Source organism: Aegilops tauschii, chromosome 3 (genome assembly GCF_002575655.3).
Source record: "Aegilops tauschii subsp. strangulata cultivar AL8/78 chromosome 3, Aet v6.0, whole genome shotgun sequence".
Taxonomy (NCBI): Eukaryota; Viridiplantae; Streptophyta; class Magnoliopsida; order Poales; family Poaceae; genus Aegilops; species Aegilops tauschii.
In genome coordinates this window covers 48,786,700-48,805,856 of record NC_053037.3, presented here as the reverse complement: position 1 = coordinate 48,805,856, position 19,157 = coordinate 48,786,700, and the positions used below count along the sequence as shown (strand labels likewise).

General features: G+C 46.9%; 1 protein-coding gene and 1 pseudogene across 1 annotated transcript; one reads left to right on the top strand and one right to left on the bottom strand.

Moving 5' to 3' along the window:
- The first annotated feature begins 736 nt into the window (after positions 1-736).
- LOC120975337 (uncharacterized) lies at positions 737-3,016 on the top strand. The gene is made up of 2 exons (XM_040401944.3): positions 737-1,136; positions 1,643-3,016. Exons 1-2 carry the CDS (start codon positions 954-956, stop codon positions 2,588-2,590), a joined length of 1,131 nt encoding a protein of 376 aa, XP_040257878.1. The 5' UTR covers positions 737-953; the 3' UTR covers positions 2,591-3,016.
- Positions 3,017-11,963: 8,947 nt separating this feature from the next.
- On the bottom strand, positions 11,964-16,021 carry LOC109738716 (chaperone protein ClpB1-like; annotated as a pseudogene).
- Between the last annotated feature and the right edge of the window lie 3,136 nt (positions 16,022-19,157).

Sequence of the window (19,157 nt, the reverse complement as noted above, 5' to 3'; positions counted from 1 at the left end):
GCATATGCAATATATAGCAACAACAAGCAGATCTTACAAGTTAATATACTGTTGTCAAGCAGTTGCTATCTCCTATTGTTTGGGTACCACAGTTAGTTTTCTCTTATCAGGACTTCTACTCCTATGTAAAAGAATAGGTGAAATTGAGATTGACTAAGAAAACAGAAAGATATCCTCTATTTCTCAAGTCAATGCAACGGAAGTGCAAGCACACAGGACCAGTAATAACTACGTTTCTAATCACAAGAGAAAGAAAGATCTCTTCTAGTTCTAATCACATGATAACTACACATTTCACCGATGAATGGTAGTTATCATGGTTTACACTGATCTCTTGCTGCTGAAACTACGACGGGTCCCCAAGAAGTACATCTACTCGTGATGCTATTGCCACTCTCTCGGCTTCTTATCATAGTGATGAATCTCCCAGCAGTACGTCCTCTGCTCCTAACGATATTGCCATGCAGTCAGCTTCTCCTGACACATTCTCTGCATAGTCCTTGCGGACGCAAACCCGACCTAAATTTAGGACACCCGTACCTTTGTATCGACGCGTTGAGTCGTGATTTTTGTCGGCACAAACTCAAACGGACGTGAACGGACCAAATGCATCTGTGCATTGTAGTTATTTTTTTTGGAAGTTGGCCTAACGCCGTAGGTGATGAACATCCATCCACGGGCCGCATCGGATATGTGGGCTGTCCCCCACGTCGAACCCACACACACGTCTCGTACAGTTGCCAGGATACTAGTGTTTATTAGGTCGAGGAGCGCCCCCGGAGCGCCGCCGGCTAGCTACCCGATAGCCACCGTCCAATCCCCGGATACCTCCCGCCTCCTCACATTCTCCCGCTCCGCCGCAACAGACTAGCCGCCGGCCTCTCCAATCCCGCGCCCTCTGCGACTCTGAGCCTCTGACCTCCTCTACTCATTTCGAGGAGGAGCAAGGGCCGATGGAGGACTGCCTCGACGGCGCCGGCGCCGGCAATGGCGACGAAGGCAGCAGCAGGTGCGGAGGGGGACTTAAAGGAAGCCAGAGCGCTGGCATGAAGGAGCAACAACGTCCAGGGATCGTCGACGACGCCGAGTCCCGCGTGGAGGAGCAACCTCGAACAAACCGGACGCGGAAGAACAAGGTAAGAATCTGAACTTTTCTGTAGTTCTTTGTGTGTCCATGGATACAATTTGTGTTCTTGGTGAATCGGAATTTTCTACTTCCAGGTACCCTTTGTATTTCTTAGGAGTTCTAAACAAATCTGGTTCTAAATTGACAATCCGAATCTTTACTTCACATAACTGATAGCTGGTAGATAGTCAGAGTTATATTGAGGAACCAAAGTATGAAAACTATAAATAAATAAATCATCAAACCTGGCATTACTTTACCATGAACTAGTACTACTGTGAGAATGTTCTGCCTAATTGTTCTAGTCCTGTGAGTGTCCAGCAAATGTGGCAAACAGTAAGTTCAGTTTGATGTTACTCTTAGCTAAAACCAATGTACTCCACTTTTCTTCAGTGTTATGACTGCTGTGAAGGTTCCATTTTCTCATGTTAAATAACTTGTCCATGTTTAGCTTTTTCGTCATTCATTGTTCAACAACTTGTTCAGAGCTGACCTTCCTTCGCTTTAATATTGCAGGTGACACAGGCAAGCGCCGATCGTTCCAAATTCTTCCTCGCGCCAAAACCCTATCCCCCGCTCCACCCAGCGCTCCTCTGGATCGTCCTCCGTGACAAGACCTACCTCACCTTCCCCCACGGCAAAATCCACCACTTGGATCTTGACTACGATGACATCGAATTCCGTGTCTCCGCGGGCAGCATGCTCTTCCTGGTGTTCTGCGACCGCAGCTGCTGCTTAATGAACCCTTCCACCGGGGGGGCTACCCCTCAACAGATCAGCCTGGACAAAGACGACATGGACCAACGTTACCACAGCTTTGACAGGATAAGCAAGGTGGTGGTGTCTGATAAGATTGTCGCTCTCCTTGCCATGGACAAGGTCAAGATCTTTGCTCGCGGGCAGCCACAGGGTTTCGGAACATGCTCGGCCAAGGTGTGGGAGCCCCCTGGAGAAACCCATGTCGTTGACATTGCAATCTTCAAAGAGAAGCTTTACGTCCTCGCTGCAGAATATGGTAATGGCTGTCTTGAACCACCGGAGCTGCATGCCTTGGATACCTGCGACGAGCAGGCCGCTGTCAGCTCCGTCCAATGTGTAAGCGCCGCACCAAGAGATCACGTCAAAACTGACTCGACTGCCGGCTGCCAACTGGGCATCTTCTTCTACCTGGTCGCATCCGGCCATCAGCTGCTGCTGGTGGAACGGCAGGTCGACGTGGATCACTGGGACCCCTTTTACGTGAGGGCGATACGGACCCGGTTCGAGGTCTCGGAGGCGGTGGGCCTGAGCGGCAGCGGCCCTGGGCACTGGAGCAAGGTGGATACACTGATGGGGGCGTGCTCTGTTTGTCAGCCGAGGCTGCTCCGAGTCGCTCCCTGCCCAGCCTGGAGCTCGAGAAGACTGCGTCTACGCTATGACCGAACGGAATCTGCCTCTTCCGAGAGAGCAGAAGAGGGTCCCTGAGGATGACCTGTTTGACTGTGTCATGTACAACGTGAGAGACAATACAGTGGTGCCATTGCCATTTGAGACGGCGGCGACGGAGGCAACTTGCGGGGTATGGCATCCTACCTGGCTTTTCCCAGCCAATGTTTGAGTTACATATGCATTAGGAAGTGCCATACTACCATCTAGCATTGATTTGGTACGCCCTGATGCTTGCCTATATCCAGTAGTATCTATCCTTATCGATATGTTGTAATGACTAGTTTACTTGTTCTGACAATGTGTGTCAAGTTAAACTGACGGTTGTTGCTAGATTTCCATTTTGTTGTCTTAGGAGTAGACATTTATCAAGACTATGGTTGAGCTTGTAGCCTTTCTGTCGCAAACTGTGTTCTTGACAGAATGTACTGATCTATGCGGCTACTTGGTAGTAGCATTGCTTCACTTCTTTGTTTGTGCTACTTCTGAGGTCCATACAATCTCTATAGGAAAGCTGGCTTCCGCATATTTAATTACCCTTAGATGAAGTATACAAGAAGATAACACATATACTGACAGTACATTTTATTTACATTTCCCATTGTCCTGAAAATTACATGGAGCTGCTGCTGCCAATAGTCAATAACTGCATTCTTTAGAGTTAGATACTTGATTTGATGCATGTTTACCTGCAAAAGAAACCATAGATGCATGTATCTCATTGTGTTTGAAGGTGTTTTTTACTCAGTGGACATGTAAATTCAAACAGGGTATATCCCCCGAGCCCAAATGTTTTAAGATTTCGAGCTTCTTTGAACCAGGTAGCGGAACACACACGTTATCAGTCTCTATTTTCACTCAAAGCACAAGAAGGAATACATGCAATGTCAAGGGTATTTAAAAGCCACACATGACGCCCCAAATCAAAATAAACAGCAGCCCTAGCTAGTTCATGAGCTTCATAATTAGACTCTCTAGCCTCATGCTCAGCACATACATCATCCAGGCTCGCCATCTTTGCTCTAATGTCCTTCATAACCATACTACTGGTGCCATGATATTCGCTTTGAAGGTGCTGTACAGTCGCCAAGAATCCGTCACCACATGAACCTTTCAAACATAAAGATCATCTGCCAGCGCAAATGCTTCTCTGCACGCCGTGGCCTCAAGAATCTTCTGCTGAATCATATCATTAATCACTACCGCAGAAGCCCCCATGTAGTTGCCCCGATGATCACGGCAGAGAGCCACCCGCTTTCTTCGTTCCTTGAGGCAGAAGCATCAACATGAATTTTCAAAAAGTTTTCTTCAGGGGGTCAAGTGTTCCACGAGCTCTTCATCCAGGAGTGACTAGACGCATACACATTTGGCCGTATTATCGATGAGGGCATGCCTCCAATTATCCTCACCATTACATATAGAGCAAATATCAGTATCACTGTATGAGTCATGTTTCTATGGCATCGCACTGTCTCTGTCCGGGTAGAATTGCTGGCAAGGCGCCATGCAAAACTTCTGTTTTTTTTCATGGTGCTTTTGTTTTCCACAGATTAGATCAATCTTTTACCAAAAAAGGGTTTCCCCCGCTTTTGTATTCCAAAGCAACCAACACCGATACAGGGGGGCGAACAGCACAACAAGCCCAAAAGAAAAAGAAGAAGAAGCAAATGCCAACAACGGCAGCTCGACAGAGCGCGGATCACCCGCCACCGCTACGCCCACCAGAGACAAACCACTACAACCCGAGGCTCCGGACCACCGCGTACAAAACAACACCTCCAAGAAGGAAAGCGACGCCGACGACGCTGCTGCCCGGACATGTCCTAGGGTTTCCCCAGCACGCGGAGGGAGGTGGGGGATGGATATCACCGACACCCTCCAGGAAGGAATGGTGGCACCCACAGGTGTCACCGCATCGGGGCCGAAGACCGGCAAGGATTTCTCCCGTACTCCAATCCCCACCGCCCAACGGACCGAAGCCGACCAGCTAGACCGCCGCCCACCATCATGCGCCATCGCGGTTGCGCCGTCACCCACGCCGCCTCACTGCGAACACCAACACGAGGCCAAGAGGGCCGGAGAGAAGCACCCCGCGGAGGGAGAAGCAGCACCGAAGCCGAACGGGAGGGAACCACCTCCACCGCCGTCGTGCGAGAGGCCAGAGCCTGCGGCACCGTCGCGGTAGCCGTCCGGACGCGGCAGCAGGGCATGCCAGGCCACCCCTGGCCCGGCCAGGCCCGAAACGGGCCCGCTAAGCCCCGCCGCCACGCTGCAGCAAGCCGGCGATGGCGCCGCCAGCACCCTGCCGCTCATCGCCTCTCCCCCGCCTCCCGGAAGCCACGAAGCAGACCCACCCCGCCGCTGGCCCGCCCAGGCCCAGATGGGGCCCGAAGGGCCCAGATCTGGGCCGAGCGGGCGCCGCCAGACCGCGCCGCCGCGTCGCCCCGCCGCCAACGGCGATGCCGCCGTCCCGAAGTCCGTCCCCGCTCGCGCCAGGAGCCCCCGCCGCCGCGCTGGACCGCCGCCGCCTAGAAGCACCGCCCGAGGTCGCCCTGTCCCGCGCCGGCGGACACCCGAGAGGGGAAAAGCCAGGGGGCCGCCGCCACCAGCGTCGCCCGGGCCAGGCCCGCAGCGGGCGCCGGCGGCAGAGAGGAAGGGGGATGGAGAGGCGCGCGGGGGAGAAGGCTGGGCGCGGCCGGCCGCCCGCGGGGGCGGCGCGGTCGCGGGAGAGAAGAGATCCCACTTGGATCCCCAGATCAATCTTTTCGACAAGCACTCGTATCTGATTGAGCTGCTCATCCCTAAGCCAATCCTCCCGTCTCCTCTTTGTATCAACCAACATCCGATAGGCCGATCTCAACATAGTGCCATGCCCATTCATCTTCCGCATTTCAGCTATTCAGAACCACATTTGCATCTAGGCGCTGCATGTGATCATACACCATATCCTGACCCCACGATCTTGTAGCTTCATCTATCAAATCAGACACCATCTTGAGTGAATTGTAGAAAACCACCACATTGCAATTTAGGGTTGCAGAAAACACTCTTCTATGTTTTTATTACAGAAAACACTGATTTTGTGCTTAATCTTTTGCAGAAACCACTAACCCGTCTGCTTGGGCATTTTAAGCTGGATTATGACAGGTGGGCCCGGTTTTGATGATGTGGCGTAACGGACAGGAAGTAACGACGTCTAACGGTGCCGCTAGGTCATAACTTGCTCCTGTTTCTTCCTTTTCCCCTCCATCTCGGCATTTCCTCCCTTTCCCCGCGGCACTCTCCTATGTCTTTGTCTCGTCCATGGTAACGGCGAGCCCAGACCCCGGATCCCGGCGACGGAGTTGATGGCGAAGGCGGCGACGGCGCATAAGGGTTGCTTGGCGGCGGAGTTCCAAAGCCACCCAAGGAGGTCTAGTGGAGCTCAAACCCTAGCCAGGCCCCGCGGAGCAGACCACTGCTGCCGTCGCTGGAGTGTCGTGCCGCTAGCGCTCTCGCCTGTGCTGTGCAGGCTACTCCGACAGGGTGTCACCATTGGGCATCTGCATTTGGCGGTGTGGAGTGAGTTTTCCTCCTCTCTTTTTCTCCCCCTCATTTTCTGTCGATTCCAGAGTTAGGGTTAGGTTGTAAACCAAATTGGGTCTTCTGCCCTAATACCAATTTATCATTCTGCTTTGTAGATTAGATGGTAGTGATATTGCTATGCACTGTTTAGTAGACAGTATAGTGATAATTTTGTTGGCTAGTTAAATTGCTATGCACTATATAGTGCTTATTGGACGTGAATTTTTGGGACATGCGGCTACGCGATGCCGTTATCCGTTATCGTGGGCGTCCAGTGACGCGCTGTGATTACTACTTTTATTAGCACTTGTGCAAATACGCGCCGCGTGAATTTACACATCGGACGAATACACGCGTTATACGCCCCGGCCGCACAGCCCACATTAAATGAATCAGACGAGGAAAAAACAAAAAAGCCCGGGCCTGGACCGGGATATGGATTAACTCCCCGTCCTTCGGTGGATGCACATAACTGAACCGTCGTCTCCGGAGCACCTGTCCCCAGTACGTGCCTGTAGGTGCCCCCGGCGACGCACGCCTGAGCCCCCCCCCCCCCCCCCCCCCCCCCCTCCTCCGTGTTCTTGGTACTCTGTTCAAGGAGCGCACACGCATGTCTTTGATCTTGACCCCGCTCTCCCCGCAGCACGACGACGCTCGTGGGGCCTGTTTTTGGATCTGAGACCTCGAGCGATATTCTGTGCTTGGATTTCCAGCCAGATCCAGACATTTTTTGCAGCCATACGGGCATGCTTGAATCCCTACGGGAGGTGACGGAGGACAGATTTGTTAGATTCAGTTGATGTTCGTTCGGTGGAGGAGCAGATTCAGAGGGCAGAAAACAAGTACGTTGCCCTTGATGACAAAGTGGGATGGGTTAGGAGGTATGTTTTCGTGTGATAGCAAATTTCTTCGTTCTCTGAACACCGAAGCTCGGTCCTAAAAAAAATGACATTCAGAACTACAAATATTAAATGTTCGATGGGTGGCTTTATGATTTGCAGGGCAGGTGAAGGAATTGATTTCGCTGGCAGGATTTAACTTCGCCATGACTCGTTTGATAATTGCAGCGTCGTGGGCGGCATGCAAGCAGTGTCCCGCATGCCTAAAAAAAGAAACTCAGTGCTCAATTATATGAAAATAAACGCGCGTCTGTATTATTGATTGGCCCTGCGCTTACATCACACGATGCAACGACAGAAACGTCGACTAGGCAGATAAAAACACATAGGAGTAGTACTCTGAAAACCAGCTAGCTACAACCATACGGTGACCTACATTGACTCAAGCACGCTGGATACATGTCGGGTGGGAGGGGCCGGAATGACATCCAGAACTTCAGCATGCAAATCATGGCCATGACCGCCAGGTTGACGACGCCGAGCACGAAGATGTTCTTCAGCCATGCTTGATTTTCCTCAAGCAGTGATACATGACGATGGACTGATGCATGTGAAATGAGGTGTCCCCAACGGGCGCTGAAGTACTGTATGTACTTGTTCTCCCATTTCCAAAATCTGCAGCCGCCGAACTGCCAAGCTAAATGATCAGCACAAAAGAGATGGGTGGGCGGAGGAGGGCGAAATGGGTGGAGATAGATCTTGGAGAACTTACTCCATGCCTTACGCACTTGTAGAAGTGCCTCCCCGGGTTTTCTACAGTCCCTGAGACAAACCACACAACGAAGCCGGCGTTGCATTCCGGGCACCGGATGAGAGGGAGAGGGAGCACCTGGCTGGCGGTGTGGTGCGACGCAGGAGGCGTGGATCTAAGCTGTGACTTGGATGAACACATGGTGTTGAGCGGGGTGGGCGAACGAGGATTTGAGTGAGGAGGAGTGCGTATATGATTTGCGCGAGGTGTTTATGTAGTCTGGGGAAGGGAGATGAATGCAACTAGCCGTTGCGCCAGCTGCAAGTAGCCGTTCGACAGTGCGTTCCTGCACTGCGGCCCCACATCTGAGCGTGTCAGCTTCGTGAGAATACGCGGGATACAGATGTTTATACTAGAGTTTTGATTCATTATACAACGAGCTCGTATTAAAAGTGCATGAATCACGAGATAGTGTGTGGACTGGATAACCGCAGCGCGTAGCCGCATGTTCACTCAAGATTATTCGTTATTTAATGTTTATTTAAATTGATATGCACTGTTTATTTAGTAGACAGTATATTGATAGTGATAATTTCAGTGTATGATTTAGTACACAATATAGTGATAATTTCAGTGTTTATTTAAATTGATATGCACTGTTTAGTTAGTAGACAGTATATTTACAATGTGTACTCTAATTTAAATTGGCATGCACAACTTATTTAAATTGGTCACTTTTATTGTTTGTAGACTGTACTCTACTGTTTAATTGTTAGATATGTAAGTACTGTTTAATTAGTAATGTACTGTGTAACTAATAAGTACAAGTACGGTTTTGTTTTGTAGCTTTTCTGATGATGTTTGGGAAGTTAGACTGCACTTTCATGATAGGGATAACTTGGAAAGGACTATGTGTGTTCCAGGCATCACCTTTTACAATCCGTTAGTACTCATATAGACAACATGATATGGAAGTAAAGGCTACATGTATTATGTGAGGGATGATGGGTTGGGAGTAGCTGATTTGGAGGAGATTTGTGATGATGATAAGGTTGATGAGATGCTGGACCACATTGCCAACAGAGATCAGAACATAGTAAACTTGACAGTAGTTAGGGGTAGTGAGCCCAGACCTGCAAATTTAAACATAGGTTATGTTTGTGATCAGCAAGTTCCTATAGCCAATGTTGGAGAGATCATTGTATATGAGGTCAATGATGCTGGTGTGGTGTACAAGTCACCATCCAAAATATCAAAAAGATCTACAGTGGTTGAGGAGCCTGAACCAATCCAGTTTATCTCCACATTGCAAAATCACAATATGGATATGGAGGAAGTCAATGTAGGAAATGTTGATATGGAGTAAGGCAATGCAGCAGATGTTGATATGGAGCAAGAGGAGTTAGTAAGAAGTGTCGAGCTTAGAAGTAGATAAAAAATTCAGAGGTTTAAGAAGTATCAGAAGAATGTTGAGAGGGTGCAAGCAGTGAAAAGAAAACTTCCTGTCCTACTAACCAAAGATGACTCTGACTTGGAGGAAGATGAGGATTTCATGGCTAGGATGGTTGAGATAAGGAGACGGAGAGAGGACCCTACACTTTGAAGGTGACACTCATGTTGAAGAACCTTATGAGTTATAAGAAGAGGAAGTGCAAGAGGAACATGCAGAGCAAGAGAACCATGTAGAGGATGCGGAATTTGAAGAGGAGGTGGTACCACAGGGCAAAAGAGGAAGAAGTCGAGAGTAAGAAAGGGCCCACCACAAGATCACATGCTAGTTTGGAGCAGTAGTTTGAGGATGTTTTGGTGCCATTATTTGATGAGGCTCCAAATTTGGGTGATTTGAAGGAGGAAGATGATGGTGTTGTACCCCTAGCATTTGTGCTTGGCAATAAGAGTAGGGCCAAAAAAACCAAACCAAGGATATGGTATCATGAGGATAGAGAGAGCCCAGAGTTGTTAAGAAGCTCCGTTTTGATGATGTGTACCAATTTAGAAGGGCACTTCTCACATTTCACATAGCACAGAACAGAAACTATCAGTTTCATAGGAACTGCAATGACATAATTATAGCTAGCTATGAGCACAAAGGACGACTGCCCTTTCTTCATTGCGTCTTCTGTGGTGGGAAAAGAGAGGACTTTCTGCATTAGGAAAACTAATTTGGTGCACACATGTCCAGCTGTAGCAGAGAGCACCAAGGTGACTACAAAGTGGGTTACACATCAGGTTTTAGATGCAATAAGAACAGACATGAACACATAATAAGTACAATAATGCAAAACCTGAAGAGCAAGTATGGAGTTGAGATCAACACTCATATGGCCTATAGGGCTAAGAACAATGCTATTAGGATTGTGCAAGGAGATCAGAGGGGGGCAATACACCAGGATCAGGTATTACTTGTAGGTTGTGTTAGAGACCAATCCAAGTAGTAGGTGCATTGTCACTACTAAGTTCCTAAAAGACAATCCAAGCAAGAATCCAAGGTTCCATGGTTTGTTCATCTGTTTGAATGCTTGCAAGGAAGGATTTCTGAATGGATGCAGACCATTCATAGGTGATCACTGAACTGTGTTTTCTATGCTTATGGAGATCCGCAAAGACGAAACCGCAACTACTATATGCCCCACTTTTATATGTTCAAACTTCAAATAGGTGCAACAGTGCATCATTACCAAACTCTCTATGCAACCGAGCTTTAACATTCAAAGCACCTGATTGTTGATGTCCCAAGTATAATCCATTCCTAACCAACCAAGGTCCACAAGAGCAATCATCAACCATCTCCCAGGACGCCTTCATCTAGCATTCGGGTCTGGGGATACGCGAGAAGTGTTATGAACCGAAAATTATCTCATTAAAATCACCAATGCCAAGCCATGCTTCATGCTTGATTGCGAACAACGTCCTCATGAACCTCCAAGTTTGGCTTGTATCTTCCACCCTTGGGGCTCCACGAAACCCGTTGCTCTCCATTGTTTTGATATATCACCCTTCTTTTGCACCATAATGTCAATATGGCCGGAACTGTAGTTCTTAAGATACTCCCTCCATTCACAAATATAAGATGGTTTGGATATTTTAGTATGGACTACATACAGACTGTAATGAGTGAATAAACACACTGAAATGTGTATATATACATCTGATTCTCAAAAAAGTTAGAACATCTTATATTTTTAAACAAAGGGAGTACTATAGAACACTAGTCATGGAGTCTTGGCAAATCTCGACATATTCAAACAGAAGAGGGTGCCCATTATGGAGCATTTTTTTTCAATGCACACGTGTTTGTGAAATTTGGCAACACTTGGGTCTTGATCAAGTTGTTGATATTGCGTGTACTATTGATAGGGAAGGGTCCTCAGTTCTTGCAAAAATATTGCTGGATAACTCATCGCTGGCGCCACTTCTCTCAAATGTTCTCTGGGCTGATCTTATTGCCACCACTGCCTGGTGCATTTGGTGGGAGCGCCGACAGGCAACTCATGGCGAGAGAGTCCCCATCAGGTCTGCACAAGCAATATCTGCATTGGCTACAAACTACTCGAGGACGAAGAAGAAGAACAGTGCTCCTGTTATTAGACATGGGTGGACACGACCAAAGGAGGATTACATGAAGTTTAGCGTAGATGCGACTTTTGATATTGGGAGTAAAACTGGGAGAACTGGAGCTGTTCTCAGAGATGATATGGCTACTTTGTGGCCGCTTCCAACCGAACACTTGTAATTGGCAGCGACGATGGTGGAGGCGGCAGCCTTTTCCCTAGCAAATTCTATGGGGTGCAACAGGCTGGTGGTGAACTCTAATTGCATGAAAGTTGTGGAGGTCATGAAGAATGGTGGGCATTCACTAGGGCCTGCGACGATGATCTACGATTGTTTCTTCCTCCGCCATGAGTTCAGTGATATTTCTTTTTATTTTTCTTATAGGGAAGCCAATATGACGGCACATGCTTTCGCAAGAGGAACCTCCTGCATTGATTTCTTGTGGCTGTCATCACAAACGATGTAAGCATTTTTTTAATGGAAACTATTTTCAAAAAATAAATTATGGAAACGCTGTAAGCATTTTGCCTTATGAATAAAAAACCCCGGGGGGGGGGGGGGGGGGGGGGGGTGGCTATGGCTTGGCCAACAACGACAATTGATGCAAACAGGATGGGTGCAAAAGCCTCATCCCATAGCTCAACTGCAATTCCATTTCCGTTAATCATCACGTGTGCTGTAATGAGAGAAAGGAGCTTCCTCCCTGTTGCCTCTAACCATCAATCTCATCACACACAATCACAGTTCACAGGGTTAGTGTCTATGCTACTGCTAAGAGCATAAAGGCATACATGGTGTCTATAAGATACTAGTAAGATATTGGCAATTTACAGATCTCCTCCTACCAAGAAAACGTCAAAGGGTGTTTGAAATGGTGTGGCTACAACCAAGTAGGGCATGCATTCTGCCTTTGCTACAATTTACATGCTTCTTCTACCTCTGCTATTTGTGTTCAGCAAGGTTATGGAGTTCAGGCACTCAGCGAGAAACAACAGCTAGCAGGGGTTATGTACCTTTGTCATGGCTTGGGATTGGTCACCGCCGCAACATAGCTCTTGTCACAGGAAAGTTCCACCACTGGACTCTTGCCTTGTGGATTTACCACTTCGTACCTGAGCCCCCTTTTGTCATCCGTAGCATCAATGACGATAGTTGAGCCTTCAACGGCTTCACCTTTGAGCAGCATCCGGGACAGCACTGTCATCACATTCTTCTGCACCCACCTCCTTATGGGCCTTGCGCCATTCATCTGCCAGAGACCAAGCATGCATTGTTACCAAACCATACAGACAGACAGACAGGAGAGGGTATGAAAACAGGACCTAAATATTTTGATAACTTCGAAAAGAAACTGTGCTTACTAGGTTGCATGATTCCAACAATATGACGTCCAACGCAGCATCGCTTGCAGACAGAGAGATGCTCTTGGCAGCTACCCTTGCAGTGACACTTTTCATCTGAATTTTTACAATCTCCTTCAGTTTGTCATGCAGAAGTGGCTCAAATATCACCACCTCGCTCAGTCTGTTCAGAAATTCAGGCTTAAAGTGTTTCTGAACCTGCACCAACAAATATATATATATATATATATATATATATATATATATATATATATATATATGACACGTCAGTAGGTCACACTAGTAGAGCTTAACAGCAGCAGATATGGTATTCACAAACCTTTTTCATCACAAGGTCCTTTGCAGCTTCCATTGTGCTTTCTCCAGCCATTCCAGCTGTTAGGTGCTCTGCTCCTAGATTTGAGGTCATAATGATGATAGTATTCTTGAAATCAACGGTCCGGCCTTTGCCATCAGTCAGAACACCATCATCAAGAAGTTGAATAAAAACGTTCAGCACCAAGGGATCTGCCTTCTCCACCTCGTCAAAAAGGATGACACTATATGGGCGCCTCCTCACTATTTCAGTCAGTTGTCCACCATCATCATAGCCAATGCAGCTTTAAGAAGTTATAAAAGAAGCATTAGCATCAGTCAAATGAAAGATCCATACTGATGATATCATAACGTAATGAGCATACAGTATACAAAGTAAACCTTGGTGCAGCTCCAATTAGGCGCGCCACAGCTCCAAACCCAACATATTCAGACATGTCAATGCGAACCAACATTTTCTCACTGTCGAATAGCTGCTCGGCAAGAGCTTTTGCAAGCTCTGTCTTTCCAACACCAGTCAATCCTAAGAAGAGGAACGAGCCTATTGGTTGGCCAGGCTGATCAAGGCCAGCCCTGGAACGTAAGACTGCTTCTGCAACCAGATTTACCGCTTCATCCTGGCCAACAACTCGCTCATGAAGTCTATCCGCTAGGTGGATTAACCTATCCTTCTCCTCTTGATCAAGCGTAGAGACAGGAATTCCGGTGCATCGGCTCACAGCCTTCAAATGACAAAGTTAGAATTTGCATGAAAAACACATCTCATTGATCGAAATGGTACACAAAAGTCATTAGGAAGAGAATGCTCACTTGTGCGACATGATTTGGTGCAACAATTGCTTTCTTCACGGTGTCCTCTTCCTTTTCTTGACTGTCAATCTGCATCATTTTCTTTGCAGTAGCACACGCCGCATCAATCAGATCAATAGCCTTATCAGGAAACTGACGACCTACAAATACATCCAGTGATAAAACCCATTGACATTGTACTACAACATATAGCATTCTTGCCACTGACAAGTGCAACTCGGCAGAGAAGAAACGTTGCAGTTCAGGTTACCCCGTTAATTTATACATATGACTGTCACGGATTAATTAGAACCTTAATCAAGATTCATAGATTATTTCAACTTCATGTATCCAAGGTAAGATAACATAGTTACTCCATGGTGCTCTAATGTGATCATTCTTGCCCTTGAAGTGCACATCACAACCTTCACGTAGATAGCAAGATTAACACATGGGCTAGTAAACCTTAACAAGGATGGGCACATGAGCTAGTAAACCTCAACAGGATAGGCACATGAGCTAGTAGACCTCAACAGGGATGGGCATCTGACCATGACCAATTAAGCATGCATTTCTTTTTCTTTCTTTTTGTTATACTCCCTCTGTATCAAAATACAAGACGTTTTTTGACACTATGACACTGTCAAAAAACGTCTTATATTTTGATACAGAGGGAGTACTTCCTAAGTAGCTAGGTGAGGTTATGCTTCTACTGATCACCTCAATCAAGAAACAATACGAGTAAAATAATTCCTCACCAGTGATGTAGCGGCCAGCGAGCTCTGCAGCAGCAACAATAGCGGCATCTTGGATTTCCAAGCTATGGTGCAGTTCATACTGCTGCTTTATGCCCCGCAGAATGGCAATGGTCGCCTGTGTGCTCGGTTCTTCAACATGCACCTTCTGGAACCGCCGTTCGAGCGCTGCATCCTTCTCGATGTACTTGCGGTAATCATCAAAAGTTGTCGCGCCCACACAGCGGATACGACCACGGGCCAACGCGGGTTTCAGAATATTGGCAGCATCATTGCTTCCCCATTTATCACCAGCGCCAATCAGCATGTGCATCTCGTCAATGAAGAGAATAATCTTGCCGCCTGAATTCTCCGCCTCCTTTATCACGGTCTTCAAACGGCTCTCAAACATGCCACGTAATACGGTGCCGGCCACCATCGCCCCCAGATCAACCTCCACGACACGTGCCTTGGAAAGCTCGGCAGGGACCTTCCCAGCAGCAATCCACTGCGCCAGGCCCTCGGCGATGGCCGTCTTGCCAACCCCTGGGGCTCCGACGAGTGCCACACAATTCTTGGTCTTGCAGCAGAGAATGGAAATGACTGTCGATCTCGTCATCCCGGCCGACCACCGGGCCGCTTGTCTTGCCGTTCATGTACCGACCGTAGGTGCGCAGACATGACTTGCGTGCGTAGTAGCTCCAAGCTGCCCAACAGAGACCAACAGCTGCTCCAAGGCAGACTACAGGTTCGATCTGTCGCCACACCCTGTACATATGACTCTGGGTGCGTGATAACAAGGCTGTTCCTATCCCATCAGGCGCCTTAGTCATGGTCCCCAGCAGTGGATCGAAGGTTCCAGTCCTTCCCATACCTGACCAAAAGCCCTGATTTTGAACAAGGAAAAAGATTGCATTACTTGATGGTTGAGATGAATTTTTGTACAATGATCAAACTTCATATTGCATACACGGCATAGTTGTTAATCAAAACACTATTTGTTTGGGGGCGGGATTTCAAGATACAGTGCAGCTTTGAGAGAAAGAAAGAGACAATTCTTTTAGCTTTAAAAATACGGAGTCACCATGCGATTATGCTTGTTCCTCTTGATTCGGATTAAACTGAAGTAGCAAAAATCGGGACTTTGTGGGTCAAATGGGGGAAAAAAGTTCCCCTTTTAAGTAGGAGACAGGAGAAAATTATTACCTCTCCTCAAGTCCTTCGCGCCGCCTAATCACTGCGCCGCTGCTCGACCCCAACCCTCAATCCCTCGTCGGCTCGATCTGGTCAGGCTCGCTTCGGCCGGCGGCACTCGAATCCCAGTCACCGTTTGCCGCCCCGCCGATGGCCTAGAGCCGCCGTGTTCACGATCTATATATTGAATGAAATTGAGATACAGAGGTAGCAGAGGAAGAGAGAGAGAGAGATACAACTCGGGGAAGCAGAAGAAGAGAGACCTTGCCTGGTGCGCTCCGGCCGGCGCTGCTGGAGTCCCTGTCCAACCCCTCGCTCCTTGGCTGCTGGCCTGCGGCCCTGGTCGCCTACGCTCCGGCAGGTGCCGCTAGAGTCCGACCCACCAATTAACGCCTTCAAGCATTAGGGCTCCTCGTGTGGGCCCTGCCGCAACTGGGCCTCCAGGTTTTTTTGTCCTGCCCGCCGGATGCTGCACAAAGCCCGGTTTGAGTAAGGCAACTCCTACGGGAATTACTTTTTTTTATAGGGTATACTCCCTCCGTCCAAAAATACTCGTCCGAGAAGTGGATGTATCTACTAGGTGTGTTTTAGTTCTAGATACATCCATTTTCATACATTTCTCCGACAAGTATTTCCGGACGGAGGGAGTACATGGAAGGGGAGAGCATTGTATCTACTATCCACTACTCCCTCCATCCCAAAATAGTGTCAAAAATGATCTTATATTTTGAGACGGATTAGTGTAAAAAATGGTCTTATATTTTGGGACGGATGGAGTACTACCTCTGAAACGTCTTATATTTACTATGGACAGAGAGTATATACTACTTATAAAAGCGCGAGTTAGATGAATCCAAATAATTTCAGCCATTCAACCACCTATATTCAATGCTACACAACGCTCCAATGATGTATTCATCACATCATTGACATAATGAAAGCACCACTAATTACATTAATTTTAATTGATTTAAGAAACATCATATATTAATAATTGTGATAGATTTTCAAAACAACATTGATCACATTAACTGAAATAAATCTTAGAAACAATATTAACTACATAAATAACTTCCACAATGGTCTACCCTGGTAATTTTTTTTCTACTTCACGATATCATGTCATGACCTATTCTACTAAATAAAAAGTGGGAGAAAGTGTGTTCATGCACCAATGAGGACGCAAACCATGTTTCGTACTCAATGGCTGACAAAATCCCGATAGTGTAGAAACAACACACGACCAAACCACCCAATCGATGGTGCATATGCGTTCGATGCAAACTGAAAATCTAAAACCGAAGGGTGCGACACGTCCTTTGAGTGGATAAATGATGGTGCCAGTGCAGGTCTGCATTCGATGCAAACTGACCACCGTCAAACTTGCACATGACATAGCTTAGATTTCGAAAGACCAAACTTAGGCAACTTCCGTGTAGCGAAATGAGAGAGAAATCATAGTGGAATGCGAAAACGTATGCTCCCTGATATACTATTGAATTGGGCATACATGGCACATGCACGATTAACTACTACTTGCAAAAGTGTGAGTTAGTTGCATTAATTTTAGAAACACCACCAAATGATAATTGCGATAGATTTTGGAAACAACATTGATTGCATTAACATTGTTTTTTTTATTTTTTGTGTTTCTTCACCGTTTTTCTTCTGGTTTTATGCATTTTTTCATGGTTTTCTTCGGGTTTTTTTTCAACAACTTTCTACTTTCCTAATACACATTGTACACTTTTAGTGTACATGTGGAATATTTTTTTGATGCACGTTGACCGTTTTACAAAAACACGGTGTACATGACAATAAACATTTTTTAAAGCTACGCAAACATTTTCTTTACATTGTATATCATTTTTTTATAAATGTCACAATTTTTTCTGAAACATGTGAATATTTCTTTAAAGTTTCACGAACATATTTTGAATGTGAGAAAAACTTTTTTATACTATGCCGAGATATATTTTACATTATATAAATGTTTTAAAAATGTGATGATCATATTTGAAACACATGATTTATTTTTGAATTTCACGTACATTCACTTAAAGTTATGAAAATTTTGAATTATGCAAACATTTTTTACAATGTATAACTATTTTGAAATGTCATGAACATTCTTTCGTAGTGTTGTTAACATTTTCTTCAGTCAACATATATCACAAACCTTTTTTAACACTGCACTAACTTATTTTGAAATATAATAGGTTCCTATTTCAGAAGTGTAAATAAGAATAATAAAACAAAAAAGGAAAGAAAAAGCCAGCATTCCTCCCAGCGCTGGCCGGACCAGTAGCCTCTCCTTTAGGCCAGTGCATGCTCGTTCTCGCTGAAAGAGAGGTATAGTCGTGCCCCAAAAAAGATCACATGGCAGCTACGGTACTCGAAGGCCTATTCGGGCGCGCCAGAGGCGAGACTGAGAGCATCTCCAGCCGTTTGGCCCCCCAAAGGTGTTTTTTGGGGCGAAAATAGCGCCTTTTGGGATGTCGTCGATGAACATTTCAGCTTTGGGGGGGAGGGGGGGTCGTTCCCAGCGGCGACCACAACGGCATCGGCCAAAAACTAATTTTAAAACCGAAAGTCAATGAAATTTGGTTGATTTGGACGAAATATAGGCGATTTCATTGATATTTTAAAAAAACTAATCTAGTTGTTCATGCCGACGAGTTTGTAGAAGGCGGTGTAGTCGTCGACGTCGCTCGGCGGCTGATAACCCACAAGTATAGGGGATCAATTGTAGCCTCTTTCGATAAGTAAGAGTGTCGAACCCAACGAGGAGCTAAAGGTAGAACAAATATTCCCTCAAGTTCTATCGACCACCGATACAACTCTACGCACGCTTAACGTTTGCTTTACCTAGAACAAGTATGAAACCTTCGCCGAGATTTTGCCCGAAAATTAGCTTTTTTGCGGCCAAAGAAGAGCAGCAACCGCCTTACGGGGGGCCCACGAGGGGGGCAGGCGCGCCCCCCTGCCTCGTGCCCCCCTCGGGCACCGTCTCGCGTTGATTCTTCTTCCCATATTCTCCAAATATTCTAAAAATATTCTTCGTCCGTTTTTATCCCGTTTGGATTCTGTTTGATATGGAGTTTCTGCGAAACATAAAACATGCAACAAACAGGAACTGACACTGGATCAATATGTTAGTCCCAAAAATAGTATAAAAAGTTGCCAAAAAGTATATGAAAGTTGTATAATATTGGCATGGAACAATAAAAAATTATAGATACGACGGAGACGTATCAGCGGCCCGTCCTTCGGGATTGCTGCGGCCCTGCCCTGGATCACCGCTGCGGGCCGGCTGGCTCGGCGCCGCCGTCGTTGCGGCCGCGCCGCTGTGCGGCGATCTCCTCCAGAGCGCTGTGCTGGCGTTCCATCTGCTCCCGCATGCAGTCCTGGCGACCATCTCCTGGAAAGGGCGGGACACGCGGCGGCTCGCCATCACTGCGCCGCCCGTGATCAATGGAAGGCTGACCGGCGGCAGCCTTTGCATTG

Coding starts and splice junctions, on each gene's coding strand:
- LOC120975337 (XM_040401944.3), top strand. CDS start 954: ATGGAGGACTGCCTCGACGGCGCCGGCGCCGGCAATGGCGACGAAGGC. Junction 1,137..1,642: donor ACCGGACGCGGAAGAACAAG/GTAAGAATCTGA, acceptor TTAATATTGCAG/GTGACACAGGCAAGCGCCGA.